General features: G+C 42.5%; 1 protein-coding gene across 1 annotated transcript in view; it reads left to right on the top strand.

Moving 5' to 3' along the window:
- Positions 1-22,224, top strand: part of stau2 (staufen double-stranded RNA binding protein 2) — a 134,004-nt gene that overhangs the window by 54,599 nt on the left and 57,181 nt on the right. Inside the window, exon 10 of the mRNA XM_036125513.1 lies at positions 6,874-6,931. Within this exon, the coding sequence (XP_035981406.1) occupies positions 6,874-6,931 (58 nt within the window). The remainder of the gene's footprint in view (positions 1-6,873; positions 6,932-22,224) is intronic.

Genomic DNA, 22,224 nt, shown 5'->3' with positions numbered 1-22,224 from the left:
TAATTGAAACATGGTGCACAGGGGAATAAAACAAGGCACTGGCATGCTCCGTCGGCCGGCGCTGAGCGATTTTTACGCTAGCTCGTTTTACAGTTTATTAATTTTTGTTCGATGACTGAGTTCGTGCTCATGCTGTATAGCAACGGCCGCCGTATGGAATCGGTAAACTTGGCCCCGGCCCGGAGAGCCTGAATCTGATCGCCCTCGTTTGGTTGAAGCTTCTCAGAGCCCTCTTGGGCAGATAGCTACCAGACCGCCCCGTGCTTTTGGAAAACTTCTGGCTGGATGTTTGATCGGTTTTCTTCACAGAATAGGTTAGGTTTGTTTAAATTGGCCAGTTACCAACTCAGTTTGTTTTCTGCAGGTCTGCAGACTTGACTTTAGCCTGTTTTAGAGAATGTAGTCAGTCGTCATGTGTGCCTGGGCTCAATCTTGTTGAAAAGCCCGACTGCCTTCAGGTTTTTACTGTCCAGCTGTTTAGTGATACGGAGGAAAACGTCCTCCTACGTTGTTCCATGCGCGTTCTGCAGTTCACCAGCAATACTGACATCAAAATAGACCCGCAGGAGGATGCTACCAGCACCATGCCTGAGAGTTGCTAAAGAGTTCTTGGCCTCGGCTTGACCGCTATTAGTTTTGATTTTAACAGCGTGTTTGAAGTTAGCTTTAATCGTAGCCTTTAGGCTAAAATGTGATTGGGTTTTAACTACAATTTAGTCTTTGGTTGTCATTTCAGCTTTGGTTGCTATAGTGCCCAAATTGCAAACAAGTATATTTAGGTCTAGTTGAGTTTTATTGCCCTCTAATATTTTCATCTAATTTTTGTTTATTTGGGGAAATGACAATCATTTTTGTCTCTTTGTCAGTTTTTTTTGTTTAAACTGTGCCTTAAACTTTCTCCCCTTGTGGGTAAAATCTTCATTTTGGGAGGTTTGAATCAGTGTCACTTGTGTTGTGGCAGATACGGCTAAATATAGTTATTTAAAAGTAAAACGGTTGTGCTGTTTCACTTGCTCCTCCAGTGCGATCGGGATTCGAAAGTTACTGTGAGGCCCTGATGGTGGCACGTTAAAAGATTCAAGAGTAAATCCAGGCTGAGCCGGGATTGGGTGATACGGCTGATGATGTCATCACTGCTGTCACCATGGAACATCACTACTCACCAGGGTTCAGGGAGAAATACATTGATTGTTGGAAGATGCACAGAGTGCCTCAGGGCTATTGCTGCTCTGTTTGTGCGTCTAAACATCCCTCATGAGTAGCCCAGTCTTTACGGCGCTGCTTGAATAAAACCCATAGCTAATGGAGTCCATTTTTTATTAACTGGATTCTTCTTTTTCTTGCTCTCATTCATCTTTTTTGTCCATCTCTCAGTCAAACTTGCTTTCTTTGTTTTTCTTTCCATAATCCTCCTATTTTATACGAAGAACAGAGCTTCTCTCACCATCAGGCAGTAATTCAGCCCCAAACCTATTCTCCATGCCTCTTTGATGCACACATTAGGCCTTGTGTGCATGTGTGTGTGTGTGTGTGTGTGTGTGTGTGTGTGTGTGTGTGTGTGTGTGTGTGTTCTTTTGTGCAGTCCGCTCACTCTTCTAAAATTTCCACATTGTTTCCCCCCCGGTAGGCAGCAGGGCTCAAATGAGCCTCTGTTTTTCACATCTTTTGTTTAAACAGAAAAAAAAAAAAAAAAAGGCGTCCACCTTCTATCAAACCCCTCTGAGGTGCTTGTCAGTTTTAATACTTAATAAAAGAGGGATTCTGGTCGCGAGTTAGCCGTTTCACGCCGACTGTATGCCGCTGCCAGCTTCACGCATTCAGAGCAGTGCATGAGTGGAGCTTGTCAGGCCCGCTTTGAAGGAGCGCGCCGAGGCCTGGCTTTTCACAGGCTCCGGCTCCCCACTATGTTATTTGTACAGCGTAATTGTCTGTTTGTATAACACAACGACGTCCGATCTGCTCTTGGAAATTTCTGCTTACATTCGGCGCGGACAGATTTAATGCTTTGGGATTACTGAAAAACAAACACTTCACGTTGCATGGGCTGACTTGGCTCAGGAAGCGAGCGTTCTCAGCCGAGAGTGAATGGAGGCCTCGGAGGAGAGGCGCGAGAAAAGCACGCTAACACGTTGCCGTGTCATTCCGCTGTGCCCGTTTCCTCACGCGTGTCCCGTCTGTGTCTGCCTCTTCACGTGTGCGCCCCGTGCAGGTGAAGGTGAACAACGAGGTTGCCACGGGAACGGGACCCAACAAGAAGGTGGCCAAGCGGAACGCTGCCGAGGCGATGCTGCTGCAGCTGGGGTACAAGGCCTCCGCCGTCTCTCTGAATCCCTCAGAGGTACAAATCAAACACAACTGCAACTTCTGTATTTCATTTTCAGTCCATACACAAACCTCCCCCTGCTGTTGTTATGTGTGACCATTTATTTATTCCAGTGTGGGATTACGGTAAGCAGGAGGTCTTCAAACATTCAAACTGTCACCACCTCACTGAGAATATGACTAAAGTTTGTGGCTCATGATTACTTTTTTGGGGGGGGGGTGTGGCACAATTTAACACAAAAGGATTGTTTAAAAGGATTCCTACACTGTTTGGCAAAACTCTGGAAACTTGATTTGACTGTTTTAAAGCATGTATAAGAGAGAAAGTGTAAAAAAAGGTTTCTTTTCAGACTGTTTTGTCCATGTTTGTTGTTTGTTTGTCCATCTGTTCTCAGTCTCTCCACCTCATAATCTTTTTTTTCCAGATTCCGTACTTATCTCTCTTGAAATATCAGCCATAAAGTCATTGTGAACTTTTCTATTTATAATGCAGAAATCTGCCAAAAAAAAAAAAAAAAAAAGAGTGTCTGGAAACTCTTGACATTTCAATGTGGAACATTATAAATCTTCACGTGAACAACATGAAGTACCTCTGGGTTGAATTCCATCAAAACCAAAAATTTATACAAACAGAAATAAAATTTATCTCAAACCACTTTTTTTTTATTAGGTCTTATTTCTTCCACCCTGTGCAGGCATGCCAACACAGTCTACTCCCCTGATTTATCGGCGGTCTCGGTGCTACTGACCTGTTACATAATCAGCTCCTCTGAACCGAATGTTTTGCAGGCAACCATTGATCACCCTCATCTTCATTCACCTCATCGGTTTTTTAAGCTTGAGAGAACAGAATTCGATAGGGATTATGTTACATAACCGAGCTTTCTGTTGAATTTCAATTGTCCTCCAGACATCCCCAAAGAATAGCCAACCATTGTCGTCACCAGTCTGGCTGCACAGTTGACTTGCAAACATAGCAGTAACATTATGACCACTGACAGGTGAAGTGAAAAAGATTATCTTGTTGGAATGGCACCTTTGTCTACAGACCCTTTCCAAAAAATGTGAATATCATGGAAAAGTTGTTTAATTTCCATAATTCCATTCAAATAGTCAAATCTCACGTTTTTTGGGGGGGGGTTTCTTTACATAAATTAGGCTTCCAGGTCATAAAATTCACAAAAACAGGAATCCACAAAATTAGAATACTTTGAAGAAATCATCATTTACTTCTCAGTTTTGGCAGAAAAAAGGAAGAAATTAGGATCACATTAAATCAATCAAGATATTGGAACTTTCAAAACGATCTGTCAATCTTGTGAATCAATACTTGGTTGGGAATCCCTTTGCCTTAATCATTACCTGGATGCAGCGTGGAATTGAGGCAAGTAGACGCTTCCTACGTTGGTTCGGGGTTAGAAGTGGCTTGACCCGAAGAACCCAACAGTTGTAGCTCATCTGCCGAATGTGTCTGAATGTGGTGGTTTTTGAAGCTCCCGCCTCAATCCACTCTTTCTGGATCTCAGCCATATTCTTGAATCTTCTCTGTTTGATAATCTGCTGGGGCCCTCGGTCATCTTTTTTGTTGGTGTATCTTCTGATGCCACAACTTTTGCATCATATTCTAATTTTGTGGAAAGGGGCTGTATATTCAAGACAGGAAATTAATGTTCTAATTGATGTAGATCTGTTGGGGGGGGGGATGGACATATTGAGGCTGAAAATATAGTTGAGTCACAGTATCTCCCCTGTTCCAGTACTTGTTGTTTCCATTCTGCACTGACTAGCACTCAAGCAAGAATAAAAGAAGAAGTGAATTAGCAACAGGGTCAGGTTCACATTGCTGCAGATGGCTCACATTGACCTATTTTCTTGTCAACTCTGGTGAAGATCTTTGAAAACATAAAACGTAGCGCACTAACTTAGATGAAAAACAGGCTCACAGAACACACTTTCTATCTGTAGCCCTAAAACCAGATGTGGGCAAGTTCAGGCAAGTAGCTATTTTCCTGTTGTTTCCTGAGTTAAGAATATCAACAGCTGTCTTCATTACTTGGCTGTCATGCTCTCTTGTCTTTCTCATTTTCAAAGAGAATCGTGCGCGTCTCTCAAGTTCTATTTATCCATTTATAATAAGGAAGTCACAGATTCCTAGTTCTAGACCCAAATGCTTCAGAGACATTTATTCGGTGGTTATGGATTATATTTGGGGATATTTGCGGCTCCCACTGTTTTGATAAAAAGAGGAAAAAAGTCTTTACCACAACATTTTTCTTAGACTTTTTCTGAAAGTGTATTTCTGATAAAAGTTTGAGATTTAGCTGTTGCAATAGACCAGTTCATTGTTATTGTTTTGATCCGGTTTTTTTTTCGCGCATGCGCGCCGGACTGGTAGGCAAAAGGCGAACACAATGGCGGACGCAAACAAAGGAAACGACGAGTTCTCGACGTATTTTTCTTCTTTAGATAACGTATCACAAGATCGTTTTAAGAGTAAGTTGATGGTTGATGGTATCAGATTGCCAGATCCACACAGCAAAAGCCTGAAGGGACGGAGCGAGTCTGTGAAATGCTGACCAAGTGCTCCGTACCGCGACATACAGCTGCCTTATAAACACGCAGGCCAGTACAGACGAGAGAGCATGAAAGCCATGAAACCACTGGATGGCTACAATTATTTTACATTGGGACATAGGCACCAGCAACCCCCGCAACGCCATGAGGGATTAAGCGGGTCAGAAAATGGATGGTTGGATGTTCAAACATGTTTGTGTAACATACGAAAGCTGAGTCGGACACAGACAGTGCCTCAGCAGAGAGGAAGACCCCGGCAGGTTAAAAAAAACATTGTTCACTATGGATTATTTTGGTGTTTTTGTCTTTATTAATCCTTTTCACAGACTCATGCCAGAGGGTTTGCATACATTTTACATGTACACATATTATTACGAAACAAATGTTTACGTCTTGACCTAAGTATATATACTAATTTTTTATTTATATAATGATTAAAGTAGAACAATGACCAGTGCAAAATTAAGTTGTATTTACTGGAGATGAAGTGTAGACTGCAAATTCTGTCGTGGTATGACGGCTCCCACAGTCGATTGGGATTGTCTGCCTGCATCCTTTTCATTGAAATTATCCATTTCTTTCTTTGTCCTTCGGTAAATGAAAGAAACGTACATCCGACGATTTGGAATGCCTCTGTGTGCAACCGGGAGCACAACAAGTCGTAGGCATTGTTTAGATTCCAAAAATAAACAAACTAAAAGCACGCTCTAATTTACCCGTTATGTCATGGTAGTAGACGGGAACGGTACTGTTTTTGCCTACCAGCGTGACCCGGATGTAGCGCAGATGTAGCTCATGACGTCACGCGTGAACTGGTCTATAAAGCAATTAATCGATAATATAATAATAGGGGACTCTAAAGTTTTTACTTACATACAGCTTTATTAGGGGCTTGCAAGTGTAGAGAATGCCAATGTTGCTGCAGTGGAAGAAAGTAGCTGGGTCTGATAAATCTGTTTTTTAATTACATAGTTATGCATTAAAATCAGATGCATGTTGCATTGCATGGGGGTGAGTTGGTATTAGAGCAGGAGCTGAGCCTGCAGGAACGTTGTGATAAACCCCGGAACCGGTGATTCACAGGAATGTTGCTTTGACACTTTTCGCTTATCTGCCCACTTGCACCTCTGATGACTGTGGTCTATTTCAGCAAGAAAATGCAACTTGCAGTTTTGCAAAAATGGTTCAATGACGGGTGAAGGAACATAAAGACTGCCACTCTGAATCCAAACAAAGCCTCTGTCTGTGGTGCTGGACCTTGAAAATCCCACATTGCTTCTCGTGTTTTCTTGGTAAAAGTTGGTCCTAGTCAGTCTAAAGCCATATTTGTGTTTATTTTCCTCACTCTGATCTTGAATAAAAAGATTCAAGCCATAAAAATATACAAAACAGAATTATTAAACATATTTTTTGGCCTCTAGTCTCTGATGCTTCCCCATAAGATTTAGTTGGCTGATCTACTTTTCCTTAAATCTTCAGGTGACCTTAAGCTCTGTAGATTAAGTAGAAGAGCTTGCCTCTTCTTGGATCACTCACCGACTTGCTCCATCCCCGGAGAGCTTTTTTTTTGTCCTTCATTCCCAGTAAAAGATCTGAGGAAGCCTGTTCAGAGACAGTGGGGTCCATTTGTTTACAGCCATGACGTTTCCAGCTTGTCGCACGCATCAGAAATAATTTGTTTCTGTTTCAAACACCTACTTGTGGCTGTGTGTTTCCGTGCAGGCAGATAGGCTTACCGCTGCGGAAGAAGCGCTTTGAAAGGGAGCCCTTTTTTCGAGCTGCTAAACATTGACACCCCCCCCCTCTAAATAAGTAGCTGGCTTAGAAAGACGGTAGTCTCCATGGGCATCCCATCTTGTGAGCGTTTGTCTCTTTGTGGACCAAACAGTAGGAAGGAACTTGTCTGACATGCGTGAAGAAGCTGTCTGTTCAAGAATCGACATCTCTCTTACCTCCCCCTTCTCTGCTTCTCTACAGATGGACAACAAAGGCTGGAACGGACAAAAGGCGCCTTTTACCGAAGCAACGAGTAACAGTGAGTATCGGCACGTCTCCCTGTGTCCATTACCAATTCCTTCTCCTCCTCCTCTCTGGCTCTCCAAAAAACCCTCCGAATCCCGCAGGTGGTTTTAGCCATCGAGATGGCCCGGCGTTTAATCTCTGTGACTGGTCAATGGGCTTCTGACTGTCAGCTTAATTGGCCGTGCGTCCTCGTGGGGGAGCCTGTGAATTCAGGCTCATTCACACGGGCTTACAGGGCCAGCACACAGGGGCCCTGCGGGGATTCCCTCCACTACCTTCCCGAGCAAAAAACACAGCCTTTCACTCAGGATTAGCACACACAAAACACGCACACAAACACACATATATATCTCCTCCCAAAACAAAACAAAAAAACAGACACCCAGCATACGTTGATGGTTTCTACGGGTTCTTATAAGGAAAACTCCATCACAGGATGTTGTTAATATGTTATATACCTGTAGCAGATTGTATTAACTAGATGTTTGCATTAAGTGGCTTGAGCTCACCTTGACACAAGTTTTTTTTTTCTCTTTATGTCTAAATGTTTAAGCTAAGCATGTTTGAATGGAGGACAGACATCTTTTACTCCAAACACCATGTTGGAGTTGCAACAAGGATTACGTAAGATTCTGTTTTGTCTGGAATGTTAATCACCGTTGTTTTTACTTTTATTTAGAAAAATGAATAAAATCCAATCCTACAGTAAAAGAAAAAACATTATATGATTTTAAAGAACACATTTACTGAGCTCCAGAGAGCAAGCGGCTCATTTATGTTTGTAAAAGCAGTCAGCATGCCTAGATGCTGGATGTTCTTTACCTGTAGCTGTAGGAGTGAATGGAGCGGCTGAAATCATGGATTTGGATGGGCAAATAAATACTTTTGGTAATATACTGCATCTTAAAGTCTTGCTCATTAGTGGAGAAAAAAGAAAGTGTGGGATTAGCCATTGCTTGGGTGCAGCTCAAATACTTTTTATTAATCACCTCTTTAAGCAAGATCATATTCCAAACAAGTCTCTAAACGCCATGGGCAATTAAACCAGATGGAAGAACATTATAACTTGTGTAATCAATTTACAAATGGTCATAAAACATTAATAGAAGGATAATAAAAGTATTTAAAAAAAAAACATGAAACAAAAGCATGAATAATTACGGAGTCAAACAAAAAGCTAATTTTAACCTAATGTTTTTAAACTGAGGCTTTGCAACTTGTTTTACAGATCAGTAGCTCAGAAACTACAGACTCTGCCTCCAGGTCTGGACCACTAAATCCTAAAACCAGTTAGTAAGCCAGTCTGTTTAAATCAAATAAACAAATTGCATTAGAGAGAATTTAAAATTGTTGCCTTGGGATGCACCATTGCTATTAAATGTTTACGTGCATTTAATAACAGGATTTTCATTTCAATCCTAAATTTCACATGGAAACAACATATGGAGGCAAGCAATGGAGTGATATTTCTCTTGCCGCTATCTGTTAATAACCTAACTCTCGGCAAATGGATTTCGTTCTGCAGAGCTCCACACATCCATCTGTGATAGCTCCATTGGAGATGTATTTCAGAAGGAGGGGCCTTATCAAAAATCCTTACATATGATTGGATAAACCATTTGTCCGTCATCTTTACTGATGTGCTACTTGAACCTCTCATATCGAAACCAACCCGTGACGCTGACGTTAGGGAAGATCAAGCTCTTGCCAAACCCGATGGGGAGAAGGGCGAAAACATAATTTCCACTAACAAAAGCCTTTAAAGCCGTTCCCTGTTGTTCTTTTAAAAATTATAAATATTCAAAAGATTGGACAACACTGATCAAATAACAGCATAAATATTACCCCTTGGTTCCTTGCTGCGAGCCGCAGTTGCTGTCTGAATCCAAACAGTTGCTTCTCTGATACGTTACATCTACGAAAATGCAGCCCGGCGATCCTGATTGGCTCATCCATTTTATGTGGTGTTGAAATCCCTCCCAATGGTAGCGAGTCCAGATCCATGTGTGGAGCTCTGCAGAACGAAATCCATCTGGCGAGAGGTTAATCTATTAATACTCTAACTGCATCATTTTAGAATAGAATTTTTTTTTTATTTAATTTTTTTTTAGAACATCCTGAAATTGGATTGATGGTGCTGAGGTTTCTCAATGTTGTATCAGGAGTCAGACACATTACATCTGATGTACAAAAAAAATTTGAAAGTGAGCTTGGCAGCTTTTTAGGGCCAAATATATTTATTTCAATTTTGAATTTTGAAATAGCTTGACATCAGTGTTGATGTTTTTTTTTTAATCTTTTTTTTTGTTTTTTTAAAAGAAGTATTCTGATCACAGAAACATACTTTGGGGCAGAAGCAGATCATCTATGAAAGCAAGCAAGATTTGTTTTGTGGGAGGGTTACTCAACAAATCAGGGTGAACTGATATGAAATTTAAAAAGAAACCACTAATATTTCTTTTTAATCAAAATAATTCCCTATAGACAACGACAGCTTAAGCGGGTTACATACTCTTCCAGAAGTGAGAAATTGTTTCTTTTTCTCGAGGTGGCAAGAATTTTGGCTTTGGCTATCCATACTTTACTAGAACCTCGGCTGCCGAACTCCTAGAAAGTCTCACCCACTGTAGCATACGTCACATCCACACCAAAATTCCAGAAATTTGACAGAAATCCCGATAGCAGATACAGCAGGAGGAGGAGAACAACATTTTGGAACCTTATTCGATTCAAGGTCAAGAATTGGGGGGGGGGGGGCGCAGAGACCGAGCAGGGCAGGTGGAGAGGCCAAAGTAGAGGAGCGGGCGATGGCTGTTGCCTTAACCACACCCGTCCAAATCCTGATCAATCCCACAACAATAGTCGGACACCTTGCGAGGAAAAAAGTTCTGCTCAGATGTTGTGTTGAGCACAAGCAGAGAGAACTCACAGAGCAGGGGCTGCCAGAACATATTGACGTCACTTTGTTCTCGCAGCTGTGGGAGGTAGAACAAATTTCTTGCTTCTAGCGGAGCATGTAACAACCTTAAAACAAGCTTGTAATCATCGTACTTGATGAGTTTCCTCTGATTAACAGGACTGGGGGCCATCAGCATAACAGTAAATATTAGGGGTGTAACGGTAAAGAAAACATCCTTCTTTAGCATGTCTCTTCCCTGCAAGAAGGGAACTAAACGTAAGTAACATTTTCTTGAAATGAGTCTATTTGTCCTTGAAATGAGCAGGTAAATAAGATTATCTGCCAATGGAATAAGTTTTTGCACCTAAAATAGGAACAACATCATCTTCATTTTATTTCTAGTGCAGTATATCTAATTATCTTGTTTTAGAGGTCAAAATACTCATTCCATTAGCAGATAATCTTATTTACCTGTGTTAATCAAGGACAAATGCACTCATTTCAAGAAAATCGTACTTACTTTTAGTTCCCTTTTTGCAGTGAAAGACCCAATTCGGTATGTTTTAGGCTTTCTTCAATAAACAATGTAACTTATACAACAAGTACAAATTAGAATCTGTCAAAACTTTAGAAAACAGTATCAAATCTGATGAGAGCAGAAATGCGGTTCCACTAAACTAAGATGGAACAACCATGGTGCTGTGGGCAGCTGAGAAACCTCAAACAAGCCTCCCTTTAAATCATTGCTCTGAACAAAGAGCTCTGCTTGTGACCATAGTCTCTGCGGTTGGATGGATTAACTATTTGGATTAATATCTTCATAACATCTGCGTTTTCCCATGACTTTTGGCTGGGACATTAGGCTACTGTTGATAAAACTGAAACAGAGGCAATATAAAAAAAAACATCATAAAAAACGTCATTTAGAAAAACATTTTTACACTTGTACAAAGAGAATCATGTCATAATTTACTCGCTAATGTAATAACCCACAGGGAAACGTTATTAAAAGAAGGGAGTTCAACTCAAAGGACTCGTCAGGAAAAGTGAAAAGATGCTGTTTTTTCCCTCATCTGTTAGGAAAATAGAAACCATTTGAAAAAAATATATGTTTTGTATATATGTATATGTATGTGTGTGTTCAGTTCTTGGCTTCAGATTCTATGTTTTGTTGTCTTAAACTCCACAAGGTCCACATTTACCAGTGGTGCATGTCAGATTTATTAAAGGTGGAACAGATTATACAAAGAAATCATTGTCAGTGTCCTAAATTAGCCTATGTTCTGAGCCTGATTGGTTGCGACGTCTCCCGACTGATAAAAGGTCACACAATTTTTTTTATAGTGATCCAGGCAAGGTTAATTCCAAGAGCTTGGAAAGAAGCTGTTCTGGGGATGAGGGAAGGAGTCAGAGAGGTTTAAAATTAGCACAATGGGTTCAAATTTTGCTGTCATCACTATGGTCAAATGTAAGCTTTGTAGAGCTGCTGGCACAGTGCATCCAATATTACATTTGAAAGTGGAATAGATGATATCTCTAAGCCTAAACCGCACATAAATAAAAGCACATTTTATTGCACGCTGTTGCTGTTTGGACTTGAGATACAGAATTCAGATGAAAACACGGGTCTCTCCCATTGCTCCCATGCCACTCTTGGATCTAATTCAGTCCAATCTTGCGAAAGATGTGTCATCTTTATGTTTGAAGATACAGGAGTATCCTGCTGGATGTTTCAGTGTTGTTTCTATGGTAACTCGGGATCCAGGAGTTGCCCAATACCTCCAGAGTAGAGCCTCTTGGGAAATGTCTTCCTTATTTGGAGCTTATTTCTATTGTTGGCATTGAGTGTGCCTTTGGTCTGCTGCCATTCTCAGTTTATCTCACAAACCGCGCGCGAGGCCCGACTATCTGCTAATCAGCTCTTTAAAACGCCCGATCCGCACAACACTCACATGGCACTAATGTCTGGATAATGTTTTTGCATAAACACCATTTACAACTCATTTAAACAAATACAGCTGGTCTCAGTTTTCTGTGTGTGCCTGCCGTTGGCGGATGGATGGGAGATGTTTCTGATTTGTCCCCTGTGCTGATTGGCTGCACACTTTTTGGTTATAGTTTTGTAACAGACCTGACTGGAAAGCACACAGCTTTTACACCCAAATACCCAAAAACTTGTATTAACAAATAAAGAGAAATTTAAATCTTAAAAATTTTAGATAATCTTTGTTGATAGGCAGCAACAATTGCTTCCCTGAGGTCATTGCTGATGCCTTATCTGCTCGGCATTGTGTTGACACACAGTTATGTGCTCCAGATTTGCATATTGCCAAAACTCCTGCGCTTCTAAGAGGTAATTACACTTGGAAATGTGAGTCGGGGAATCGAGTGTATTGGATCAGTTTGGTATAATGGATAAGGACACTCGGGAGTCTGATGGATGTTTATGTAGTCTTGAGGTTGGAATAAGAATCTGGTAAATAATAGATAATTTTTATTGCGTTTTAAGAAGTGAACCCACCCATGGAGCTATACTCTGCTTCATTTGTTCCTCTGTGTTTGTTAATTATTCTGATTTAGGCCATCTTTGCTCATATTGTTAATTTGTTTGCCTTTCTTTCCTAAATCTACAGTAAAATGTTTTTAACTGTGTATTTTTGTGTTAATGTCTGCTTGCTTGTGTTGTCTGGTCAGACTTGTTTTAACTTTTATTTGGTGTTCGTTTGTATCTTGTTTATCAACCAGGGGACAAGCAAGACACAGTGCATTAGTCCAACATGCATGTGTGAAGTCTGTATGAATCCTTTTCTTTTTCATTCTCACTTTCTGACTTATTTTGACTCTTCCCCTCGGGTTTATTTCTGTATCTTATTGCAATGGAAACATTGGGAAATATTTTTGCTGTCGTCATTAATTTGGTTTTTTTGGGCGGTAACAATGGTGTCCATTATAGAAATCTTACAAAACAAACTGAGCTAATTATACAATTTTAGGGCGAATTAACTTTTAAAAAGGGATTAAAATTAAACTTGAAAACATGAGTTTAGAAGCAATAAGGCAGTAAACAAGTCAAGCATCACATTCATTGTAAAAGACCTATAATCAAACTTTGTGTAACAGGAATTTTAATACCTAATGTTATCATCAATAGTGTCTAATTTCCCTTTCATCCTGTACTGCTTTTTTCAGTATTTGCAAAGAAATGCTGTTTGTTTTAAAGAAAACCTGATTAGCTAAAACATAATACTACTGTGCATCTATCACTTTAACAGGGTGATATATACAAATATCCAAACATTTGATAATTGGTGCTATGTAATGTACCAGTTTGGGATAATTGGGAACTTCATAAATAATACATAGATAAAGAACTTTTGCAAACATATATTGTCTTGCATCACCTTGAACCTGCAAAAAACTGATTGAATACATTTCTTTTTAAATATGATAATATATTTCAAGCACCATGCATGCACACTCTGAAAGCATTTTCATCCCCTTTGGTTGTCACATTAGATGAACAGTTTTATGGCCTGTAAGGACACCGTTGCAGTAATCAATTTGATTAACTCTTGATAGTTCCTTATTTGGACCAAAAATTACTCCAGTTCTTTTTCTAACTTCGCTCGGTGTTTCACTATGGGAATTGCCTCAGCGTGACCAACTACAGAAGCTCCAATGACATCACGTCTGTCTGTGACAGACAGGTTGAGCCGTGTCCGTGGCTCCACCGACCAACCATTATCACAGCCAACCTACCCCCCTTGCTTTCTTCCCGTGTGAAGATTACAGCTAAGCTCCCTCAGCGTGCTCAGGCTAGCTTGGACCTGTTCTTAGGCATGTCGTTAAGGAAAACGTCGCTGAACGCAGGACCAGGACAGGCCTGTACCGTGCTGGGTAAGCGCTTCGAAAGAAGCATTTTCGAGGAGCACAAACGTTGGGAGCGGTGACCGCGTAAAGGCGAGAGGTTCTTATATGTACTCTGTTTTAATTAACAGATTAGAGTGTTTGTGTCAGCCAAGTTAACAAGTAAAGGTGGGCTTGGTTTTTGGTTAGCGATGTATCGCTAGCATAAGAGTCCTGCTAACGTGTTGTGGCGGTTGGACTTCATCTCCTCATTTAAGAGCTAACATGTTATGACGAGCTCCGTGTTAGTCCATTGCCATGGCTGCGGCTCCTACCCCTGCCAAAGGTTTGGAACCGAAAGTTAAAGAGGCTGTATCCCACCCATGTCCAGCGTCATGTGGGGCATCTATCACAGGGCAGGACCATCATCCGATATTTTTCTTCTTTAGATAAGGTATCACAAGATCGTTTTAAGAGTAAGTTGATGATTGCCAGATACCATCCAGATACATCTCCATTTACCCCCCACACTGAAAGTTTCTCATGTTTGCTTATCAAGGCACAGCCTACGACTTTCAAACCATCCCGTTCGAGCTGTCATTAGTCCCGAGGGTGCTCAGCAAGTGTGTGGAGGTGGCGCCATCCCCTCTGAGGACGAGCGGAATCAGAATATTTTCGTACATAGACGACTATCTCATTTGCTCACGATCAAGCGAGCAGGCAGTCAACGACTCCCTGGTGGTGATGAGCCACCAAATCGACCTTGGGTTCTGAATAAACCGGGCATAAAGTCGCCTGGTTCCCGTGCAATGTACGGAGTATTTGGGTCTCAGAATATTTGGGTCTCAGAATAAACTCCCTCTCTTATTGTGTCACACTATCAGAGGGGAGAATCCTATCATTCACTCCAGGACGTTTCATTCAGACTGTGCCTGTGGCTCCTCGGTTCATCTGTGATTTCTGTTGTCCATCTGGAGCTTCTGATGATGAGGGACTTTCAACGGTGGGTCACGTCACTGTGACTCTGTCCCCGCCGTCATTTGTGCCGCAGGGTAAGACTAACACAGGCATGTGTGGTGGCTCTTCAGCCATGGAGAAACCCGATGGATCTCACGGTGGATGTGCCGCTGGGGACGGTAGCATCCAGGGTTAGCCTGACTACGGATGCATCCCTGACCGGTTGGGGTGCAACTATGATGGGCAGAACGGTGAATGGTGTATCGTCGCCAAAAATGGCACGACTTCACATCAACATGCTGGAACTGCACGCAGTATTCCTCGCTTTGAAACACCTCATGCCCTATGTGATGGGTCGCCACGTCTTGGTAAAGACCGACAACTCCACTGTGGTGGCTTATATCAACCGTCAGGGCGGGACCAGGTCCCTGCAGTTACGCAGACTGCAGTTACGCAGACTGGCCAGGGACATAATTATGTGGAGCGGAACCAGAGTTCTATCGGCGTTGCCCGTACCGGGAATTTTGAGGGGCTGATCTGTTATCCGGGGGGAGCCCTCTGTATGGAGAATGGAAGCTGAACCCTAAGGTGGTGGCGCAGATTTGGCAGAGATGCCAACGGGCTGCCGTAGATCTCTTCACCCTATGGGAAAATGCTCATTGACCACTGTTTTTTCCCCTGTCAGACCTAGACGCTCCACTGGGCATGGACGCGCTGGCACACTCATGGCCAGACGTGTTGCTCTATGCTTTCTCTCCTCTCAGCCTGATATCCCAACTCTAGTCAGGGTGAGGGAACAGGGCCTGTCTTTGATTCTGGTGGCCCCATGGTGGCAATCAAAGCCCTGGGTGGCAGAGATAAGCTCTGTCAGCCGAACCATGGCCCCTCCCCATTCGCAGGGATCTGCTGTCTCAGGCTCAAGGGGAGATTTATCATCTACACCCAGATCACCTAGCTCTCTGGGCTTGGCCCGTGAAAGGTGGAATTTAAATGCAACAGGTCTCCCTCCAGAGGTCGTCGACACCATACAAAATGCTAGGGCTTCTTCTACTCACTCTCTTTCGATAGTAAATGGCAGGTTTTTGAGGAATGGTGTGGTGAAAGACAGGCCATTTGTTTTCAGTGTTCAGTGGTGGACATGCTTTGCTTTCTGCAGAGCTTATTGGAAACGGATAAGGCTTTTTCAACGATTAAGGTTTATTTAGCTGCAATCTCTGCTTGTCACATAAGGTTTCGTAATAAACCTGTGGGGCAGCACCCCTTGGTGTGTCGTTTCATGAAAGGGGCATGACATAAGTTGCCAGTTTCTAAGCCTCTGGTGCCATTATGGGATCTCACTCTGGTACTGGATGCCATTTGCCATCATCCCTTTGAACCTTTGGAGGGTGTTGGCTTAAAGTTTCTTAAATTGAAAACTACCCTGCTCTACTCATGGCTAAGAGAGTAAGTGAGTTGCATGCACTTGCAGTCAGCCCGGCACCCAACCCCGCTTTTGTGCCAAAGGTGTTGGAGTCGTCATACAGGTGTTTGATGGTGAAATTGCTGGCATTCCACCCACCCCCATTCTCTTCAGCAGAAGAGCAGAAGCTTCATTGCTTATCTCCAGTGAGAACTTAAATAGCTTATGTGGACAGGACAGCCTGTTTTAGAAGAGCTGACCATCTATTTGTGTCTTGGGCTACTGCTCATAAGGGTAAACTGGTCTCCCGCCAAAGGATAGCACACTGGATTGTGGAGGCTATATCTCTGGCATATAGGTGTGCAGGCTCAGAGCCCCCTAAAGGGGTGAGGGCCGATTCCACCCGGAGCATGGCCACCTCTTGGGCTTTGTTCCATGGTGTGTCAGTTCAAGACATCTGTGCTGCAGCCAGTTGGGCTACACTGCACACATTTGTGAGGTTTTACAGGCTGGATGTGGCCCAGCCATCGCTAGTGCTCACAGTGCTTGGAGTAGGGACGTCAGGGCCCACCCAAGGCCTGAATTGGGATTCCTATCATGCACGGCTTTGGGTTCAACATGCAATCAGGGAGTGGGCCATACCTCCCATAGTGACACACCGAGCGAAGTTAGAAAAAAAAACATTGGGTTGCTTAACATAATCCCTGGTTCTTTGATAACAGAGTGAGGTGTTTCACCAACACATCCCTTCCTTCATGGGCATTCATCTTATCAACTCTGACCATCTTTTTGATTCCTGCATCTCCACAGCATATTGCTACCACCACCACCATGTTTCATCATGAGGATGGTGACAATGTAGTGTGCTGTGTCCCCTGCACGGCTTGTTGGAAACGTCAATCTGGACTTTCTGTTAACGACAGCTTTCTTCTAGCCACTCTTTCCATGAAGGCTACATTTGTGGGAGTACATTCACAACTCCTCTAAATTAAGAGTATTTATACGCAGGGGAAAGTTGGTGAATGCGTTATTGGCTGCTCGTGTATTGTTGCATCCATAGTTCTTACTCCCACACACGTCATGGTCACCCACAACCTTCATTTCAGACTGTGTTTGTGTGTGTCCTTTGCCCCCGAGTGATCCGCAGAAGACGCAGCTCCAACAAACAGGGTGGCTCAGAGACAGGAAGTGAGCGTAAAAAGAAAGCAGAAGAAAACGAAGTAAGAAGAGTGATTTTTCTCCCTTTTATTCCCATGGGTGCCGCAGCAGGGCTTTTCACTTGAGTTGCCACAATTCATTTCCTGCTGCTCGTGTGTGTGTGTGCGGTGTGTGCATGTGTGAACTATGTAAAGGTCTCGCTCCACGCTGGTGATTTATAGCGGTGGGCTCCGGCCCTATCTGTTTTCGATCAGTCTCATGCTCGGCTCTGGCTTCCCTCCAGCACTCCCCTGGCCCACCGGACACCGAGTCTGGGTGGGACCCCCTCAGGAACAACACAGCTCTCACTCTCACTCTTATCCCCCCCTCTCCTCTTCTCAACCTCGACTTGTTTCCCCACTTTCCCTAACTGGCTCTCTCTTCGTGTACACAATTTCACAACTGCCGTCTGAACATCATGCAGAAATAAACTCCGTCACTCTTGCTTATTCACTCGCTCTGGCCGTGTTTCTTTGTGTTGCTTCTCACGCTCACCAGCTGACATCAGTTTTAGGTACTTGGTCACATGGAGGCATCCTCACATGCACACTCCTCTTTCAGCATTCTGATGTCATGCTGGATGACATCTATTATTTCTTTGGTCTTACGTTCAGCCTGCAGCTTTTCCTTGTGTGAATTGAAACTGTGGTTAACGTCAACATGACCTGGACGAGGGGGAAGAAACATCCACGATGTTGTGTCACAGTTGGCGATGGGCAGTTTGTTGTAGTATGAGTAATAAGCCTTGGATTTCGTTGCCGTTTGCCTTTAGCCTTTTTTTTTTTCTTTTTTTGGGGGGGGATGAGAGCCAGCTTTTCTTTGTGCTCGGAATGGGAAACGCTGTCAGCATGTTCCCAGAAACCTTAGACATGAGTTTACTACAAGTGTGCAAATCTCTGCCGAAGTGCGATGGATGGTAAATGTTAACTGAAACAGGAAGTGGGCTGTCAGTCATGGCGCTCGCTCCGGCGCTTTCTCCCAGCTGTTGGTCCACACGCGCGCGCATACACAAGCAAGCCCTCAGACGTAGGCGCAGACACAAAGACAGCTGGTCTTCCTGTCTCCGCTGACCTTGGATGGGCTTGGAGGGCTCCTCGTGGGGTTTTAGCATCCACTCATCCTCACATCCTCTTTTTATCATGACTGCCTCATAAGCTCATCCTTGTCTGCTGCCTTCTTCCTCTGACATGCCTCACATTTTTGTTTTCAAACTCACAGCTTTGATGAAAGCATTGAACTCAAGGTTGTGTGCTCCTTCCGTCTGTCTTGACCATCCCAAGTCAGTGTTATCTCTAAGCATCATGAAATAGGCTCCAAATGGCACAGAACAAAGTTTCGGGAGTGCAGGATGTTCTGGCAGAGCTGCCTCCTGTTTAACGAGAAGCTTTGCAAACAGCAGAGCACTTGGACTTCCTGGATCTAAACGGTTTTAAATGTTTCTTTATGATATTTAAAAAATCCTCCAGGTTTTTTGTTGGGTCTCTGCTTGAAGGAGTGTTGAAAGTGGGCCGGGATTCTGCTTAAGCTGATGCTGCTGTTTCCCATCAAGGAAGAAGTCACTGACATGCCAGGGATGTCTGTGGACGATCCATTTGTTTGCATTTCACAGTCGACACCTTTAAGGGTCAGCCTAATGAGCGAGTGCAACAATACATGGATAATGCCCAGAGCTGGTGATCTAATGCCAGAACGGGCGGCACATCTGTTTGTAGGCACACCTGTCAACTCCCTGTTAGAAATGAAGATCTGAAAGGTGTGCCCTCTCTGATTATCCTAAATGAAATGAAATTCAACAAACTAACATAAAGCCTATATATGTCTTAATTTAATCTCAGGATAAACAGCTGATGTCTGAACTGAGTATCTACACAGCCTTAAAAGCAGTGAAAAGTTTGTATTTGATTTTAGAAACCTAAATAAATGTGAAAAATTAACATTTAAACTAGGTCGGACTCGCTGGTACAGTGCTCAGTTGGTTCAAATCCTACCTAAAGAACATGGATTTCTTTGTGTCAATAGGTAACTTTGACGAACCAAAGTCACGTGTGGGGTACCCCAAGGTTCAATTCTGGGATTCCTTCTATTCAATATCTATATGCTCCCACTAGCAGAGGTTATAACAAGAAACAAGATTAGTTACCATAATTACGCAGATGATACACAGCTCTACATTACGATGTTACCAGGTGACTCTGAACCCATCCATGCACTGAACGGATGCTTAGAACAAATCAAGGCATGGGCATGCCAAAACTTTCTTCCGCTTAACAGAAACAAAACTTAAGTTATTATCTTTGGACCTAAAGAGGATTGAACTACAGTCAGCCTGCAGCTTCAGTTATTACAACTATAAATTAGTGATCAGGCCCAAAATCCAGGTGTAGTGATGGACTCAGACCTGAACCTTCAAGGACACATAGGCTACATTCACACTGCGAGTCTTGACACTCAGTTCAGATATTTTGCTGAAATCTGATTTTTTTTTTCAGTAGTTCATAGTACTATTAAATGCGACCCGCATACGTCACACAGCAACACACTGTTTACGGAAGTAATGGTCGTTCCTATCAGTGTTCGAAAAAAAACTAAAAATAAAAGAAATGTGGCTACCGGCCAGCATCTCTCCTTGTTATTATTAGAAAGCTGTTGAGCAATGGGAGATGACAATATTAAGACCACATCATAGCAAGATGAAATTAAAATGGTCTTCTATGAACCACTAACTTCTACTACTGTGTGGATGTGTCGTGAGAGACGAGAGTGATGTGAGAGACAGATAAAATGTGACATGACCGTTCGGGCTGCGGACGCTTTTAAAAATATCCAATACGTATCTGTTGTGCCATTATGCACTGTTTTAAGTTATTTAATGTTTAATAAATAACTCTCTGTCTGTTAGGTATTGTCTTGTGAATATCAGCCCAAATAGCTGACATTACGACAATATTTGAAAGGAATGATTTGAGCACTGGCGTTCTTTTAACAGCAAACTCTGCACACATATGGAATAAAGGAGTGACAACTTCTCTTCAAGTTGAAGAATTTATTAACAGGAATAAATTGAACATCCAGAGAATATCACTATGGAGAGCTGTTTATTAACAATATATTTCAGTCAACAAATCCCCTCTACTAGGCTAGTGAAGCTTAATTAAATTTACTAAGCAAAATTAGGATCAAAAGAATCTAAGGAACTATGTACACACAAAAGAAACAAAAAGACAAATAAAATAATTGAAAACATCATCAGAATGATTCAGTGAATCCTGGTTCGCTGCAGATCTAAGTTAGAGAACTAAAGTCCATCTTAAAGAATGTGGAACGAGATCAAATTTGCTTAACTAATTCAGAACAACGTTTGGTATGATTTTCAACCCATTCACAATGCAAATCCTGAGTTAAACAAAACATTATTTGAGAAAATAATATTGTAAAGAATGATTCGCTCAGTAAAATCAGTACCTTTAGAACACTTGATTAAATTAATGCATTTATTGCTGTAGGAAATGATTAAGGCTCGAATTGGTAATTATGGATTAAACCACCAAATTAACGATCCACAGGAATTAAACAATGTTTACATTAGCTTGAGTTTAATCCTTACGTTACACAAGCCCTATTAAATTGACATTAATATTCAATATTATTGCTGTAATAACACTCATAGCATCATCGAACGATGCAACCTATTTCTGTATCTATATTATTATTTCAAACCATGACGGAGTGAAACAAAAACAAGCATTATGTTGAAAACAAACCGTAACTGCGTTGACTCGGTGCTAGCACTAATGTTATCTGGGGAGCTAATAGCGCTATGCTGTCGGACATTTGGCACTAATTTAAAAGACTTTTCAGTTCTCTTTGGTCCTAATGAGCGTATCGGAAAATACAAACATTAATATCCCATCAATGTGTAAAACCCCTATGGAAATAAAGTTTGTTATAACCGTAAAAACACGCTCAAACCACATCAGCAAAGCCTGGTTTCAAATAAGCTAGCGGGTGCTAGCCTAAGTGAAACCTTAAAACAAAACAGTAAAACCATTTTAAATAAACAATTTGACTTCCCCTGCCTAACTTTGCCAAACCTGTCTGTGCCTCTGTGTCAGTTCGGTTCACTTTGGGGCATCCAGTTTGAAGCAGTTGAATCAGGGTGAAGGCTGGTTGTCTGAGCAGGCGGCTAGCTCGAAGAGGGGCTGTGAGGAGGCGGCTCCCTCTCCTTTACGCGGGTCTCAGGCGGTAGGAAGCCAGGAAGCTCAGCGCTGTGGGGGCTGCAGCATGTGGATCTCTGCGCGGCAGAGGTGTGGCTCGCTCCTGGGTCAGCTTTTCTCCTGCACAGCTTTGAAAGATCATAAACAGTCTGTTTCATGGCATTCGTCTGTTCAATGTGCGATGTTGGAGAATGGCAAGGATGTACTCAGCTTGGCCGACCCTGGATGTTTGTAGGTCTCTCCAGTGTGGGCTCCTCTCTCCTGGAGGGTCCACAGGCAAAGAGAAAGATAAGCCTAGGGGAACTTGGCTTCGTAGCAACGGCACCCTGCTGTGGGAGGCAGATCCTTGGAGCCTATAAAAGACTCAAATTTCTTTGTGGCTTACAATTAAGTCTGATTTTTCCTCATGGCTTGATTGCACTACATATCCGAATTAGTACCACACATGGAGGTGGCACGAATCAGAATTTCTTTTGGGGAGCTAGGCTTTGGGATAGGAATTGGGCAGTGTACACTGCTAAGAAAAAGACAGATATGGGTTACATATGGGCAAAAGATCCAATTTGGGTTGCATTTCCCTGCAGTGTGAACGTAGCCATAAAGACAGTTACAAAGTCAGCCGTCTGAAGAACATTTCCAGGATTAAAGAACTAATATTCCAATTGGATCTAGAGAAACTCATCCATGCATTTATCTTTATTCACATTGATTACAGCAACAGTGTCTTCACAGGGCTACCTCGCTGCTGCTGCTCGTGTTCTCACTAAAACCAGGAAGACAGAGTACATCACCCC

The sequence above is a fragment of the Fundulus heteroclitus genome, chromosome 21 (genome assembly GCF_011125445.2).
Source record: "Fundulus heteroclitus isolate FHET01 chromosome 21, MU-UCD_Fhet_4.1, whole genome shotgun sequence".
Taxonomy (NCBI): Eukaryota; Metazoa; Chordata; class Actinopteri; order Cyprinodontiformes; family Fundulidae; genus Fundulus; species Fundulus heteroclitus.
This window is presented reverse-complemented; position numbering and strand designations above follow the sequence as displayed.